This window comes from Dermacentor variabilis, chromosome 10, assembly GCF_050947875.1.
Source record: "Dermacentor variabilis isolate Ectoservices chromosome 10, ASM5094787v1, whole genome shotgun sequence".
NCBI lineage: Eukaryota > Metazoa > Arthropoda > Arachnida > Ixodida > Ixodidae > Dermacentor > Dermacentor variabilis.
The window spans coordinates 62,662,628-62,677,489 of NC_134577.1; the positions used below are offsets into that span (position 1 = coordinate 62,662,628).

General features: G+C 46.3%; 1 protein-coding gene across 1 annotated transcript in view; it reads right to left on the reverse strand.

The window, feature by feature from the left end:
* LOC142560629 (uncharacterized) overlaps positions 1 to 14,862 on the reverse strand; it is a 31,375-nt gene extending 16,513 nt beyond the window's left edge. Inside the window, exons 1-6 of the mRNA XM_075672854.1 lie at positions 14,777 to 14,862; positions 11,164 to 11,297; positions 9,635 to 9,738; positions 4,867 to 4,887; positions 4,748 to 4,768; positions 1,527 to 1,667 (exon numbers count right to left, since the gene is read on the reverse strand). Of these exons, the coding sequence (XP_075528969.1) occupies positions 1,527 to 1,667; positions 4,748 to 4,768; positions 4,867 to 4,887; positions 9,635 to 9,738; positions 11,164 to 11,267 (391 nt within the window). The 5' untranslated portion in view covers positions 11,268 to 11,297; positions 14,777 to 14,862. The remainder of the gene's footprint in view (positions 1 to 1,526; positions 1,668 to 4,747; positions 4,769 to 4,866; positions 4,888 to 9,634; positions 9,739 to 11,163; positions 11,298 to 14,776) is intronic.

Here is a 14,862-nt window from a genome sequence, read left to right on the forward strand (position 1 = left end):
ATGGGCGCCTGTTTTGGACGATGGAGACCCGCAAAACCAGCCCGGTAATGTCGTCAGCTGCTGGTGGGGAGATCACTTTTCTGCCTGTCGAAGAGTGACTCATTTCTTGAGCCGAGTGAGATCTCGTAGCGATGTTGGCACAATAATAGGTCTTACTTATAGTGGCTCTACAGCGTATGGTGAAGATTTACTGCCGCGAGGGCAGCAGAGTGCTTTGTTTTGCCGAATGTTTATGGAACCTACCAAAGAAGAGCAGCTTCCACTAGACAAAAAAAGAAAAAGCGTTTTCCTGTCGCTCACGTCGTAAACGAGCTAGAATATTTAAATTTTATTGCGCTGTAGGCAACCCAAATGGAGACATTTTTTTACACGTCAAAAGGTTTTACTGCTATTTTCTTTCAGTGTTATCTGTTTAACATCGTAAGCATTTCCTGCACGTTTCAGTAAAGCTTGTATTTCACAAATTATATTATACAGTATGACATGACGCGTGTTTTTCATGTTTTATACATTTCGAAGGCAATTTCTTGAGATATTGTTTGATATATGGCATTTCATAAAAAGGCTGGTAATATAGCAAAAAAATACATTACTAATGTCTTAAAAAAGACAATTTTGTTGGTAAAAAAAATAGATGACTGCTTATGCGTTCACGTACGTGCCCATTGTGGCAAAAGTTCTGTGGGGAGGTCTTATGGCAAGTTTGGCCGGATACAAACAAGCGTAAAGCTATCACGGCCATTGAACATAATTGGCGGGCGACACCCGAAGAAGCACTCGAATTTACGCATGGAGGAATAATTTCCAGCTTCTGGCGCGTCCTAACCTTACGGACTTGCCGCGCCATTTTACGCGCCCTTCCCCACGTTTTTCACAAAACATTTGCACAGTTATTTTGTAAGCGTTGGTAAAGTAGGAGGTCCATACATAAATACTATCGTTCGACTTCCCCTACTTGGTACGTTGGGCCCTGCAGGTCGTTGCAGGAAGCCTCAAAGGCTGAGACTTTCTTTGTTTGCCCATTGCTGATAACATGCGATATAGCGTTTCTCGAAACAGTAAATAGCCGGGTACGAGACATTAGACATTAGTTGATGCGAATATTACCAGGAACTTGATCGCACGACGCGATCATGCACCTGGCTGTAAAGTTGGACACGCTAGTGGGTCACGACAACGTAAGGTGTTCCAGCTAGCGTTAGCCGAGCTGTTAGCTTGGCTAAGGAGAAAAAAAAATATTTAGAAAACGTGGTTCAAGATACGATGTTAAGACCCACGGTGTCCCGTCGTCAGAGGTCGGATGACTGAACACAGTGGGTCTTATTGTATTTTGCGCTGCGTTTTTCTTAAATCTCTTTTCTCTTTCGTTGAACTGTTCGGCTAACGTCAGCTGGGACATACGGTATAGCTACATAGCGAGGAAGACAGGACGGACGGGAGTATAGCTCTAAATGCGCCTACTCCCGTCTACCCTGTCTTACTCGCATAGCGCCTACAGTCCATCATTCACTCACGCACACGCTTACTGCCTGCGATAGGCTGCGCCACTAGCTTGGTGGTGTCGACGGTGGCTGAGAGGAAGATGAAGTGTGTGCACAGGAGCTTCAGGTACTGCAACTCGACCTTGCCGTTCACGGAACACAGCAGTGGAGGGTACTCCCTGTCGGCTGATGCGAACAGAAAGAATGGCGACATCGGTCACTACGAAATTCCCACCTCAACGATACCTTCCATACTACCGGGCGCGTCGTCGACTCCCACGACGCTTCACTGCAACATCACTATAATGAATACGCATGTGACGAAACATTAGTTTCAAGGAAATAACGTTAAAGTTGGCTTGGCTTTATTCAACGAGTGTTCTATTGCTACAACGTAACGAGAAACCCAAAAGCAGAACCAAGTGCAATGCCGAGCAGGGCGAAGATAAATTTGGGCTGCGGTACTTTCAAGATTTTGCTTTTATATTGCACCGAAAGCCAATCAGACAACACTGGCTGCACAGGGAGCGGGATAAGCAAAATTTAAAAGCGGAAAGAGTGGAAACATAACATACTTACGCACAAAGGTAACCTCGTTGCCTGAGAAAATATTCAAAAATTAAAAGTTGGCTGTATCTCACTTCCAGCGGATCAAATTGTTGCCAGAGTGCTATTCAATCGCCCCATGGTTATGCTATGGATGTCGCGTACTATAATTACACAGTTTGTTTTTTTGCTTTGTAGAGTCTTTTCCCGGCAAGGCATCCGATGCCGTGGATAGTGCCAACTGAAGGCGACGAACGATTCTGAACCACCGCGAATAATTCAGAGCAACGTCACTAAAGAAATTACCACCGAGATATGCACCATGCACTTCCCAGAAATCCATTTTTAGCCCCGTAATGCTCAATGTGTCCGATACGCTACGCTGAGTTTGATGCCTAAATATGCTGATAGAAGCGCTGTAAACCTAATGCAAAGTCTGCAGTTGCGTATTTGATAGGCTGGAGTGAAGTTCCAGCTGTGGGTAGTTTAACGCACAAATTACAAATTAATTAAACTATACAGTAATTAAATTGTAACTGAATAATAGTTCTTAGTCTTTTAATGCGCTAGCATTCTTAAGATACTTCACGCATTTTCTCGGGGCTATGTATCTACATATGCATCCGTGTATCCATGTCTCTATGCATGCTTGTACCTAACCGTTTTCGCCCCAGCTGGGTCACTGGGTAGCTCGTAGTCGAACGGGTAACGAATCAGGCTGCTGTCCTTAGGTAACAGGGTTCGAAACCACCGACGGGACAAACTTTGGTCCCTGAGTATGCAACACTGTACACACGTGCCGCTCGTCAACGAACATCTTTGACGCAAACTTGGGTAACTGTAGGTATGTGCCACTGGGAATTTGCCTTAAATTTATCCGATGCTGAGCGGAATCAAAGAACCCTTAGAAAAAGTTCACACCCTTTGGGGCTATCTTGTCGCACAACAACGGTAGTCACCTGCCTCGCTTGCGCTTCCTTTCTTGAAAACTCGGCACTCGCTACTTTTTCTTTTTTTGTCAATATGTCAAGCTGATAACGCGCACGCCGTCAGTGACGTGGAAGTACCGGGCTCGCAGCGTCAAAGAAAGGAAATGCGGGCAAGACAGATTGCGATTATTCTTGCGAGTCAAGATACGATCCAAAGGGTGTAAAATTCTTTCTAAGAGTGAAGGGTTCCTCACAGACAGGAACCCGATGCTTTAGCAGGCTGCGCCACAATCGCACTCGAAAGGTGGCGCCTTTCGGTGAGCTCCTTTCACGCCAACGCTTCACCGAGCTGCGCCACTATAGGTATGCACTCTTAGGCAAAAGTACACCCTTTGGGATGTATCTCTGCCCCACAACAATAATCGTCATCTGCTTTGCTTGCGTTTCCTTTCGTGAAAACGCCGCGCCCGCTACTTTCCTGTCGGGAATGCTATGTCATGCTGATAACACGCATGCCGTTCGTTACTGTGTAGTACCGGGCTCGCCGCGTTAAAGAAACGAAATGCGGGCAACACAGACGACAATTATTGTTGTGTGGAAAAAGGCTGTAATTTCGCTTAAGAGTGTGCGCCGCTCTTCACTGAACCTCTCGACAACTTGGGTCACTGAGCGTGTTCCACTGAGTGTGCAGCCAACGAGGGAACAATTCTCAGCGTTCGCCGGCACCGGGGCGCCACGCGTGTAGTCTCTGAGGCCACCCGCAGACTTCTCGGTAGTGCCACTAGATGGCGCAACGTGTCCGGAAGGAAGCGCATGAGGGGAGTCCGGTTGCCGTGTGACTCGTTTCTCGGCGTTCGCATGCGCCGGCGCGCCAAGCGTTTCGAAGGCGACGCGCAGGCTTTGCGGCGGCGGCACCAGATGGCGCCAAGTGTCGTTAGGGAAGCGCGAAAGAGGAGTACCGCTGCAGCGCACGCCTCATGCATTACTCGCTTCGACGGTGGCGATACGTTGTGTCGGTATATTGGTTAAATGCTGACGCATTGCCGTCGAGAGTCATTGCGAAACGGATTCTGCAGCAATACCTGTATTTTGCTACTTATTTGCTCTTCATAGCTATACAGCGATGTCAAAAATGTGCTCTATAGCTTCGCGCCATGTGGAAATGCGTGTGGAGATTACGGGGTTGAAATGGGCTGCCGGATACACCGCTTTTCGAGTTAACACTTTCTAAAAGACCTGGTGTATGTATCATACCTTCACTAACCTGCCAAGCTGCTTAGTCCGCAGATTTCGGAAACGGACATTTCTAAGATTGTGCTAATCTTAGTATTTGTGCAACGCAGATGGGTCCTTGTGACTTTTAGACTTCCATCGTGTTAATTGGAACATAATCCTGAATTTCAGTGCTTAAAAGTCAATTAGTGAATATTTTATTCAGCTATCCGAATGTGGTGTTTTTTTCACACGAGCAGTTAGTCTCTTAAAAGATACACCTAAAAAAAAACGCACAACAGCGCTCTCTGCCAGACGTCTTTTTTTATTATGTTCTAATAGTAAGAAACGAAAAGAAATGGTGGTATATTTGCTGGTTATACCACTATATACGGGGACCTCCAACGTTACTATGAATCTTGATGAGCAAGAAAGTATCCATTTTTTATTCTGGAATGCTCATAAGGATTTCTGACGTCAAATAAACCAAAAAGAGCTAAAAAAAGAAAAGAAAGAAGAACAACAAATAAACCGAGCACACACAGACACAAAGAAAAAAAAGAACATTGCCACACTTACATTTCTGTGGCGTGATGCGCTCTGAAGAAAAATCCAAGAAAAAAGAAAGTTGCACATCATTATTGAAAGTGGCACGAATGCCGAGAGGACGGAACTGAAGAATGACTTTAGGCACATACCTTCAAGTTGTTCCATGGGGTCTGCGCAAGAAAACGCACAGAGCAATGAGGAGACGGGTTCGTAACAAAAAATAATTTTATCAAAAGACTTTTTGATCCGAATGAAATAAAAGGAGCAAAACGTTACCGCGGAAGAGTAACCATCGAGAAAATTAACGTAAACAATAATACAGATCCCACCCATTGTAGGAATCGACACTACGGTAAAATTTTTGCAGGTACATCCGGGGCATTCGCGATTCAGTCAGCTACCAGGCTGATTGAATTTTCGTGAGGTAATAACCTGACGCGAAGCTTTTTTTTATGTGTGTTCAAGATGGCTAATTTCGTCGTACACGGTTCATTGTGTCGTGGGCTTTAGGATGAAATCTGAACGTATTGTAAGTTTTATAGGAGATTCTGATATCAGTACTCAAGGAAATGTATAAACAGCGAGATTGTAGTGACTAACTACAACTAGCGATTACATTATCAGTGCACCAGCATTTCAGCCATTAGCGAACACCAGCTGCTGAGACAGTCTGTCAGAGCTGAGATGCAGGTGTGCTGTGATTTTGCGGGTAGAGCTTGCACTGAACTGGTAGCCTGTCACCGAGCATAGTCTGTAACATTCAATCTCAAAAGCAGCTTCCGCTCGATAGTGACAGCACGTACTATTGTGATACAAATAGAGAGTTTTAGAACAGCGTTCGCAACCAAACGTAAAAGCAGTGCGTATACGTAAAGAAATGGCATTGCCCTCACTGCGCATGTTCCGTAGGGTATTATTTCCTCTCGGTTTACGTAGATTAGGTTAGCGTTTATTTGGCGAGCCTAACGCACGCATGTGTACGTACGCTAAGAAATAGCGTTGCCGAACATGGCTATTTCCATGTTCGACAAAGTGAGCACGGCCGGCGCGCAATTCTCTTGGCGGCTTCGCTCTTGCGTTCGCTGATCGCCAGCAACCGCTGAAATGAGCTTCCGCTTCCGTTGAACTCGTAAACATGAAGCTGCATATTACTCAGCCCTGAAATACAGTGCGTGTGTTACAGTCCCAAGAATAGGTGCTTGCGAGGTTCTTTTTTATTGGTAACAAAATTAAAAGAACGTCTTGTGGCATGTGTAGCAAAACTCTGCTTCTTCTGATAGAATACTCTGAAGCGGGGACATATTTTGCTAAAAAAATCAATATGAATATTTATTTCGCTAATAACCTTCTGCCAGTTAACTTTTTAACTAATTGCTTTACGGCACATTATGCAATTTGTGAATTGCAGCAGCTGACTTCAAAAATCATAGTCACTTTAAAGGAATACTTTGGATGACACCAAGTTCGAGATATGGGTCCGCAGTAACTTTTGAGCTTCGATGCATAACAAGCCGTTTTGTTGAAGTAACTGGAGAAACAGTGCATTTTTACTGTAATTTTGACTTAGAATATCTCAGAATTGGTATAGTTGCAAAATCATGTTAAGTGGAGGTACCTTAGCCGCCTAAAATCGCTTTCAAGAGGGAGAGAGAGAGAGAAAGAACTTTACAAGAGAAAAGCTCGGAAGTCGGGCTTCCAAGAGGGTTGTGGAAATCGGCAAGCCTACCACGTTCAGGTGATCGAGGCGTAGCCGCAGGACGCTTCTTGTGGAAAGCAGGTAACAAGTGCACATGTTTTCATCCCTTAGGACACTAGCGTTCTCGCCAAATTTCCATGCTCAAAGCTGTGTCGCCTGTTATAGTTTGTTTCGCCAAAAATGTAACGGGTAACATGTAATGGGTTATTGGGCAAAGATTACCTGAATTACAGTGAGCATTTAAAAGGAAACCGAGTAATCGTTAAAGTGCAACATTTCCAACAGACGTAATTGAACACGAGTAATTAATTGCACGCGAGTCGTTACAACTCTGGTAGCGGTTCACGGTGCCTTCCGCGGAAAGCAGAAGGCCTAAGAGGCGGCGTGAGCTCTAGTTTTCTAACGCTCCGCCTCGGTCCCACTCGCCTACAGCTTCTGGACCACCAGCGTCGAACTGAGTTGTTCCGTGAGTTGTTCGCGGAGTTGGTCGCGATGTAAAGTTTTCTCTTGAGGCACGTTCCTGGCCTCAGTGGCCGCCTTCCATTATAATTTGCGCCGTAAAACATGTTGTTGCGAACGGCCTGCGGGGGCTGGCGAACTAGAGGAGAAGCGACCGTCGAAACCTGCCAGGCCTTTTGGGATGACTATCCTTGGGAAAACAACTATGCGTCGAGTCAACAGCCCATCGGGGCCACCATGTATGCTGCGACGACTCGCTTTGCAAGCACCACAATACGCCGCGCCCCCAAACGAACGGCGCCGGGATGTCTACACGCAGTCGGCGGACCAAATATTGTTAGTGGATTCGCCGTCACCGTCACGGTTTGTTTGAAGCGGTGGAACTCCTGGAAGAAAGTATTTTGCGGTGCGGTCTCGCGGGTACCAGAAGTGGTCAGTCAATGGAGAGACGCGGCGGCCACTGTCTGTAGGGTCAGCTCTGGGATCAAAGAGGCGCCTGCTCGGGTCAAGACCTCTGTCTGCGAGAACCCTCTCACCTCGGTGTGGTTAGTGAAACCTGTGTGGAAATGAGCGTGTAAACCTTCCCCCTCAAAGGCGGGTCGGCTAAGACGACTTTGGACGCTCCGAATTGGTCGACAGTTGAACGGCCGTTTTGTCTCACCTGGGGTTCTAGGGAGGACAGAGTGTTCATACGAAGCCGTGGCGCGGCTGCTTGGTGTGCATTCCCTTTCAGTCATGCTAGACTGATGAACTGTAACGTTCTTATGTAGATACTGTAAATAAATCCCAGATTCCTTGTTCAAGTCCTTCCCTTCAACAACGTCGTCAGCGTGGATGAATTGGACGACGGCATGGGCCAGCTACCATCTACTTCGTTGCTCGGCTTTAGTCTGGTGGTGGCTGCACGTATGCATAGTTGTACGTGCGAAAAACAACGAAATATTCCATTTGTATATTTTATGTTCTAAGAGTGAAAGAAAGAAAGAAGGGAAGAACAAAATAAAGGAAGGAAGGAAGAAAGAAAGAAAGAAACAGAGAATGCAATATAAGAATTACACCGTATGCTTAACGACTGCGCTCGACCTGTGTCTTACGGTGAGCGGACTGCATTTACGAAACGTGCTCTGGGTAACTAATAAACATTCGTAAAGAGATGAGGCTTGCCGGCGTAATCCTATACACATGATCCCAAGAATGAGCATCATCATCAGCCTCCTTTTTATTTTTACTACAGGAAGAATGCCTCTTGTGCAAGCCGTTCTGGAATGCGCTTCCTGTCTCTTGGAGCTCATTTTTAAGTGTGACAGACCAGTGGTGATATGCCCTACGCGTTACGCGGCCTGTCCAACGAAATGTTTTTTCCACGCAATGTAAACTTGGACATCGGCTACTACAGCTCGCTCTCTAATCCGTACGATTGTCTCTTTGTCTCTTAACGTTACGCCGATCATTTCTCGTTCCATCGCTCGCTGCGCAGTGCTCGACTTACAAGTCTGTGACTGCGGATCGGCAACTGTCGCAGTCACTTAAATGTTATTACATTCTACACTGACCGGGGTAGTTGGAGAAGTATGGAAGAGCCCTTTGCCCTGCAGTGGGCGTAACCAGGATGATGATGATGATGATGATGATGATGATGACATTCTGCACATCTGTGGTGCTTCCTTTTCCCATAGAACTGTTCAGAAACGTAAACGAAGCTAACAGCACGAGGAAAAAGGTACTTTACACGGCTTTGTATTCGCTATATTTGTCAGTTGTACCAATGACCGAAAAAAAAAAAACAAAACGTTCTAAACACGGAATACGCGAGAAAAAAAAACGCTTTTATTGGTCGTAGGTAACGCAATTCACACTAGAATGAAGCAGTGCATTGTACGCTTACCTGTAGGAGCATCGCACCACACCCATGAAATCTAATATAAGTGCCGAAGCACTTAGGAATTCCACTTTCCTACTAGTGCCTCGAAAGCTCTTTTTGGTCCGTCGTGTACAGTAACAGAAACGAGCTGGGAAATACTACATAACCTATGCGCCCTTGGTACATTGTAGCTAATAATTTTCCTACATCATGCGTCCGTGCGCACCACTCTATGTCTTTAAATATAGTTGTAACGAACAAACAATCGAGCACTCGGTTTAGCTTATTCTCGCTTATTGCATAACGAGCGCGTCGCTCGACTTTGGCACCCGTGATGCGATGAGATAGCACACAAGTGTGTATTACGCCGTAGCCTGATCCTAAGGTACAACGAGAAGGATGTATCGCCGCCATGGCCGTGAGAGGCACTGGCTATCAATATCGGGTCTAATGCGCGAACGCACGCACGCGCACGCACGCACGCACGCACGCACACGCACACGCACACGCACGCGCACACACACACACACGCACACACACACACACACACACACACACACACACACACACACACACACACACACACACACACACACACACACACACACACACACACACACACACACACACACACACACACACACACTTCATTAGTAAATCGCTGCACGCGTGATGGCGGAAGACGGGGGTTCGATTCCCACCTGAACAACGTTGTCCATACACTCGTCCGGTATTATTTCCCGCTTTCTTAATTTTATCTTCATTTCAAATAAACATAGACATAATCCGCACATTCGTTTCGCTTTGCATAAACACGAGTTTCCTTCACACGCATCCCCAGCTTTCTGGACTCGCTCAGTTAGTGGGTTGACGTGAAACACGAAAAACGCGAGTCACTCACTCTTCTTCAGGAACGCCATGTGGACTCCGATGCCGACGACGACCATGGTGGAGAAGACGATGAGCGACAGGACGCAGTATTGCGTGAATATGTTTCCGGTGGACCTGAAAGCGCCGGTCGAGTTTCACTCGCTGATCCAACACAAAGAAAAAAAAAGCAACACTTCATTATCGTTCCACCAAAAATACCACGTGCACACGCCCAACTAGGAAGCCTTCCGTCGTCGTCACATTGCAAGAGGGATGTGAAAAGCAAATGCTATTGTCCTCACTGCCGTCGCAAAAAAAAAAAAAAATGGAGGAGGTTTGGAGCTAGCCCAAGCGCGACATCTCGTGCCCGGACGAAGTGGCGGCATCAATAAAGAATATCGCTCACTTCAACGCGATGTGGCAAAATATTGCGATGTACTGCAACGAAAACTCAACATTCAATGAATCAAATGTTCGGGCAAGAAAAAAAAAAAAACTAGCTCAACGAATACATTCGCAGATCCGCGGATGCCCCCACCCTACTCTACCACATGCACTGATCGATGCAACTGGATGAATGAAATTTCGGTTCAGATTAACCGCTCCCTGAAAGATTATGTTAGTGAAAGGTGGGATATGGTCCAGAAGTATCGCTTGCTACGCCACGTGTAAGATGGCGTGCGCACCTTCAGACAAGACAAACGCATCACAGAAAGATAAAGGCTTAACTAAAAGTTAACAGAGCGGGTGAACAAGGAAAGCGTCAGCGCTGGGGTAGCATTCCGACAAAGGAATTTGTCATCGATGTAAAGCTTTAACCGGTCGCTCAACGGCAGTGGTATTCTGCTGCAGAGAACGACGTTGCGGGTTCGATACCTCACTCCCCACAACCCACGCGGCAGTCTTATTGTAATGTTCGACAAAACGTAAAGAAAAAAAAAGGGGGGGGGGGCTCGCGTGCTTAGGTACATGTGTATACGGTAAAGGGTTAGAGAACCACAAGTTCATCTGCCATGCGTTTTAATGCGGATAGAACTGACGTTCTATGCAAGATGCAATAGGACGCGGAGCAGCTTTTATTTAACAGGTCCACAGAAAAGTCACGCGTAGACAACTATAACAACTTAGCGCAAGATATGCATAATGCGCGCTAACTGCGTCCATCTAAGCTGCATTGCGAGGCGCAGTTTGGAAAACTGTACAATATCCGCTCTTGTTGCGCCAGTTAGCTGTTCGTAATCTCTAAAAATTTGCCGTTCCGCACTTTTCGCCAATTCTTGTTTCTTCAAGGGCATAACCGCGGTTCTACCCGTATACCGAGACGTGGTGTCTTGCTCCTTTTTAACTGCACGTACGTCTATGTTAGTTTACTTGAGACATGCTCGAATACATGCTTAAAGCGAATTTCGAGAAACGTTCGATTAGAGACATGGACTGCGCAAGCGGCAGCAGTTACGCGCTGAATATTTGATCAAACAAGTCGTTCAAATTAGGTACGAGCACAATAGCGTAGGGTTAACGTGTGTCATCATAACGGGTATCCCGTTCGTAATACTTAACAGTGGCTGCTGAACACCGATCCTGGATATGCCCGACCCCATGCTGGATCTCGTCATTCCCGAGCGTATCATAGGCGCTTCCGACAATTTTCCTGTTGATTCCATGGCCTCGTCCGTGCGCCAGGTAAGAGTGAGCTGCGAGACGAAAAACGCAGACGGAGCAATGAGGCAGCGATAACCATGGCCGCTATCCACGAATCGATCAATGCCAGGTGAGACAATCTTTTGCAACATGACTTTGCTCGCCCGTACGAATGCGACTGCTGCAACTACCACAGCATGCTGGTCTTTCTAAAGCACATCTTTCTAAAGACCACACAAGGTGCCATGAAACAGAGGAAAAGTTAAGCATTAATATATATGAAAAATGAGTAGAAAAAGAAGAGAACAGTATATATTCGAGCTGAAATGCATCCAAAAAATGAAGCTAAAGTGCAGATTCATTATATCTGCCCTGGTTAGATCACTTGTGCACAGCTGCTGCACGTCTGCTCAGAACACTACGTCATTTTGCCCAAAAAGTAGCAGCCTATTTTTTCTCAGCGCTTGCCTATACATAAGCACGCAAACGGGGGAGTTGCTTCCTGTCATTTGGCTTTTGCTCTGACAGCCAACGCTGCTTGGAACTACGTTCGTGTGTCTCAGGTGGCTGAATCAAGCGTGCCAATGTTCAAGATGGCCGCAACGCTTCTTCAGGCTTTGTCCGCAAGCCGTCTGCACGATTAGTGCACACTGCATTCCTTTTGTGTAGAAGTACATACTTGTCATTATTAGTTCTCCTGGTGGAAGTGAATCTAAGCAAATGCAATAACTTTTGATTAGCCGAAATAAATTCGAAGAGGGCATGGCGAAAATTGACAGTACACACGACAACTGCTACAGCTGCGGCGCATTAAATGCGGTTGGTCTCTTGCACCAACGCGAGGCGACGTCTGCTGGTAGTCTTGCACTCACGGAAGGCAACCACAAGGCGATCACGTTACTGCTCAACAGTCGGGCTCCCTGCATTAAGAGAGGCACTTCATGATTCTCATTTGGGTGCCATAGGTTGCCTGGGTGCCACATACTGCTGCGAATCCGCAGCTGCGGTAGTCAGCATGCGGATGTCGAAGCGAGGCTGCCGCCAGGGGGCCTAGAATCGAGGCGTCCTCTAAAGCTTTATCGCCGTTCTACTTCTTAGGCACTGCCAAGCTCGCACTTGACACCGTCCACACAGTACGCCAAGCATATGACTAGATGGAACTGTGGTGATGCGGTTGTTGAGATACCGAGGGAATGCTTGGCATCTTCGTGCGTGTCTCGAGACGTTCTTGTGGCGTTATTTAGTACGCTTTGTCTTTGTGGGTTTGAAGATTAATATGCAGAAAAGAAAGATAATGATCAACAGCCTGGCAAGGGACCGATAGTTAAGGATCGCCAGTCAGCCTCTAGAGTCTGTGAAGAAGTACGTTTACCGAGGTCAGTTACTCACAGTGGACCCCGATCACGAGAAGGAACTTTACGGAAGAATGAAAATGGGCTTGGTGCGCCCACGCCATTATCAGATCCTGACTGGAAGCTTACCATTATCATTGAAAAGAAAGGTCTGTCCAACTGTCCAATCAGCGCATCGTACAGGTGCTAACATATGGGGCAGGAACTTGCAGACTGACAAAAAAGTTCGTGAACAAGGTAAGGACCGCATAAAAAGTGATGGAACGAATAATATTAGGCGTAACGATAAGACAGAGGAAGAGAGCGGTGTGGATCAGAGAGCAAACGAGGATAGCCCACATTCTTGTTGACATTAAGATAAAAAAAATGGATTTGGGCAGGCCACGTAATGCGTCGGACAGATAACCGGTGGACCATTAGAGTTACAGAATGGGCTTCAAGAGAAGGGAAGTGCAGTCGGTCGAGGACGTCAGAAAACTAGGTGGGGTGATGAAATTAAGAAATTCATAGGCGCTAGTTGAATCGGTTTGCTCAGGACAGGGGTAATTGGAAATTGCAGGGAGAGGCCTTCGTCCTGCAGTGGATATAAGATAGGCTGCTGCTGATGATAATATTTCGAAATTTCCAAGAATATTAAAAAAATTATGAAGACAATATTGTTGCAGAGTGATCGATATATGGATGAACTCGAGGTTTGGCAGAGCGACGAATACGACGATGAGGAGGCTTGCGCGTAGGCCGGATCTGACATCATCTCTTTGAAGCTAAAAATTCTGATAGAAACATTTCTTCCGTTGGGCTAATAAGTTAGAGCATTGTTAAGGTCTCTAACCAAGTAATTCATTTGTAAAACCTGGTTTCTAGAAGCAACTCAGTTCCTTCCTAAGAAGTAGCGGGTTGTAACGGTGCGTAAGTAATGAATGTCCTTGGCGATGAAGGCAAAGGTGTCGAGGTGGGATGTAACTTTTCTTCTCGTGTGCTTCAGCGACTGGAATGACACGGGGAAGTTTAGAAGACAGGCACATGAAGAAGGGGGTGTCGGAGGCTAGCGTCGTGCCACGGCGCCTTCATTTTTCTGTCTTTTTTTTTTGTCATAGTGTGCAGGCCACGGACATAAGCAGTATGAGGGCCAGCAGACGCTCCTTTGTGTCACAGGTTTCCACACAGGTGCCAAGCCAACTTTGGGTGAAATTTCAAAACGAAATCGGTGTAGCAAAGGAAATTTTATATGTTCGCAAAATTTATTTGACAGTTCTTTAGATCTTTTCCCCAGGGAATGAAACCAGATAACATTGAGCGAGGAGTCCAGCTTAAGTCAACAAAAGAAAGAAAAGTAAGTTTATCTAGTGACATCAAGACCAGCTATCGAGTTCTTTTATATAACATTGCATGACGTACCCGCCGTGGTTGCTCAGTGGCTATGGTGTTGGGCTGCTGAGCACGCGGTCGCGGGATCGAATCCCGGCCACGGCGGCCGCATTTCGATGGGGGCGAAATGCGAAAACACCCGTGTGCTTAGATTTAGGTGCACGTTAAAGAACCCCAGGTGGTCAAAATTTCCGGAGTCCTCCACTACGGCGTGCCTCATAATCAGAAAGTGGTTTTGGCACGTAGAACCCCAAATATTATTATTATTGCATGACGTCAACGCGGGTGACCGCGAATCAACGGTGACATATTGTATTATACTTCCATCACTGTGAATCATCACAAAATATAAGCGCAAGACGCAATCGCAAGGATTATTGAGAGGCCCCGCATATTCTTGTAGCCGATTGGTAACAAGTTGTAACAACAAAAAGGTGATTAACATTTAACAAAACTCCAGTCATCAGTAAGCTCCTCAGTGGACACGCACTTTGTGCATGGTTGTTAACATCTTTAATCTCCAACACGCACATGTCATTTGATCATTACAAGGACGCCGTGAGGCCTGGTCAACGCATATAAAGTCTACTGCGCAAATGTAAAATAAAATGAGAAGAAAACGAAGCATAGCATTGATGCTGATTCCTGTCCTTCGTGGTGTGATAAGCTTTCTTGTACCCAAAGGTACTGCATGGAGGTGGCGGGCCCCCCATACCGTTCCAACATTTATGCACGCACTAGTATAGAAACGCTAGAATGGTTTGGAAGACTAATCACCCCCTTATTATATATAATGAAGCACAAAGTGTTACCTTGATTCTTGGGAGGACCAAGAGAACTTGTGGCTCAAACGACGCTAGAAAGGAGTGTCGCAAATGGGGCCGAAGGGGTGGGAGAC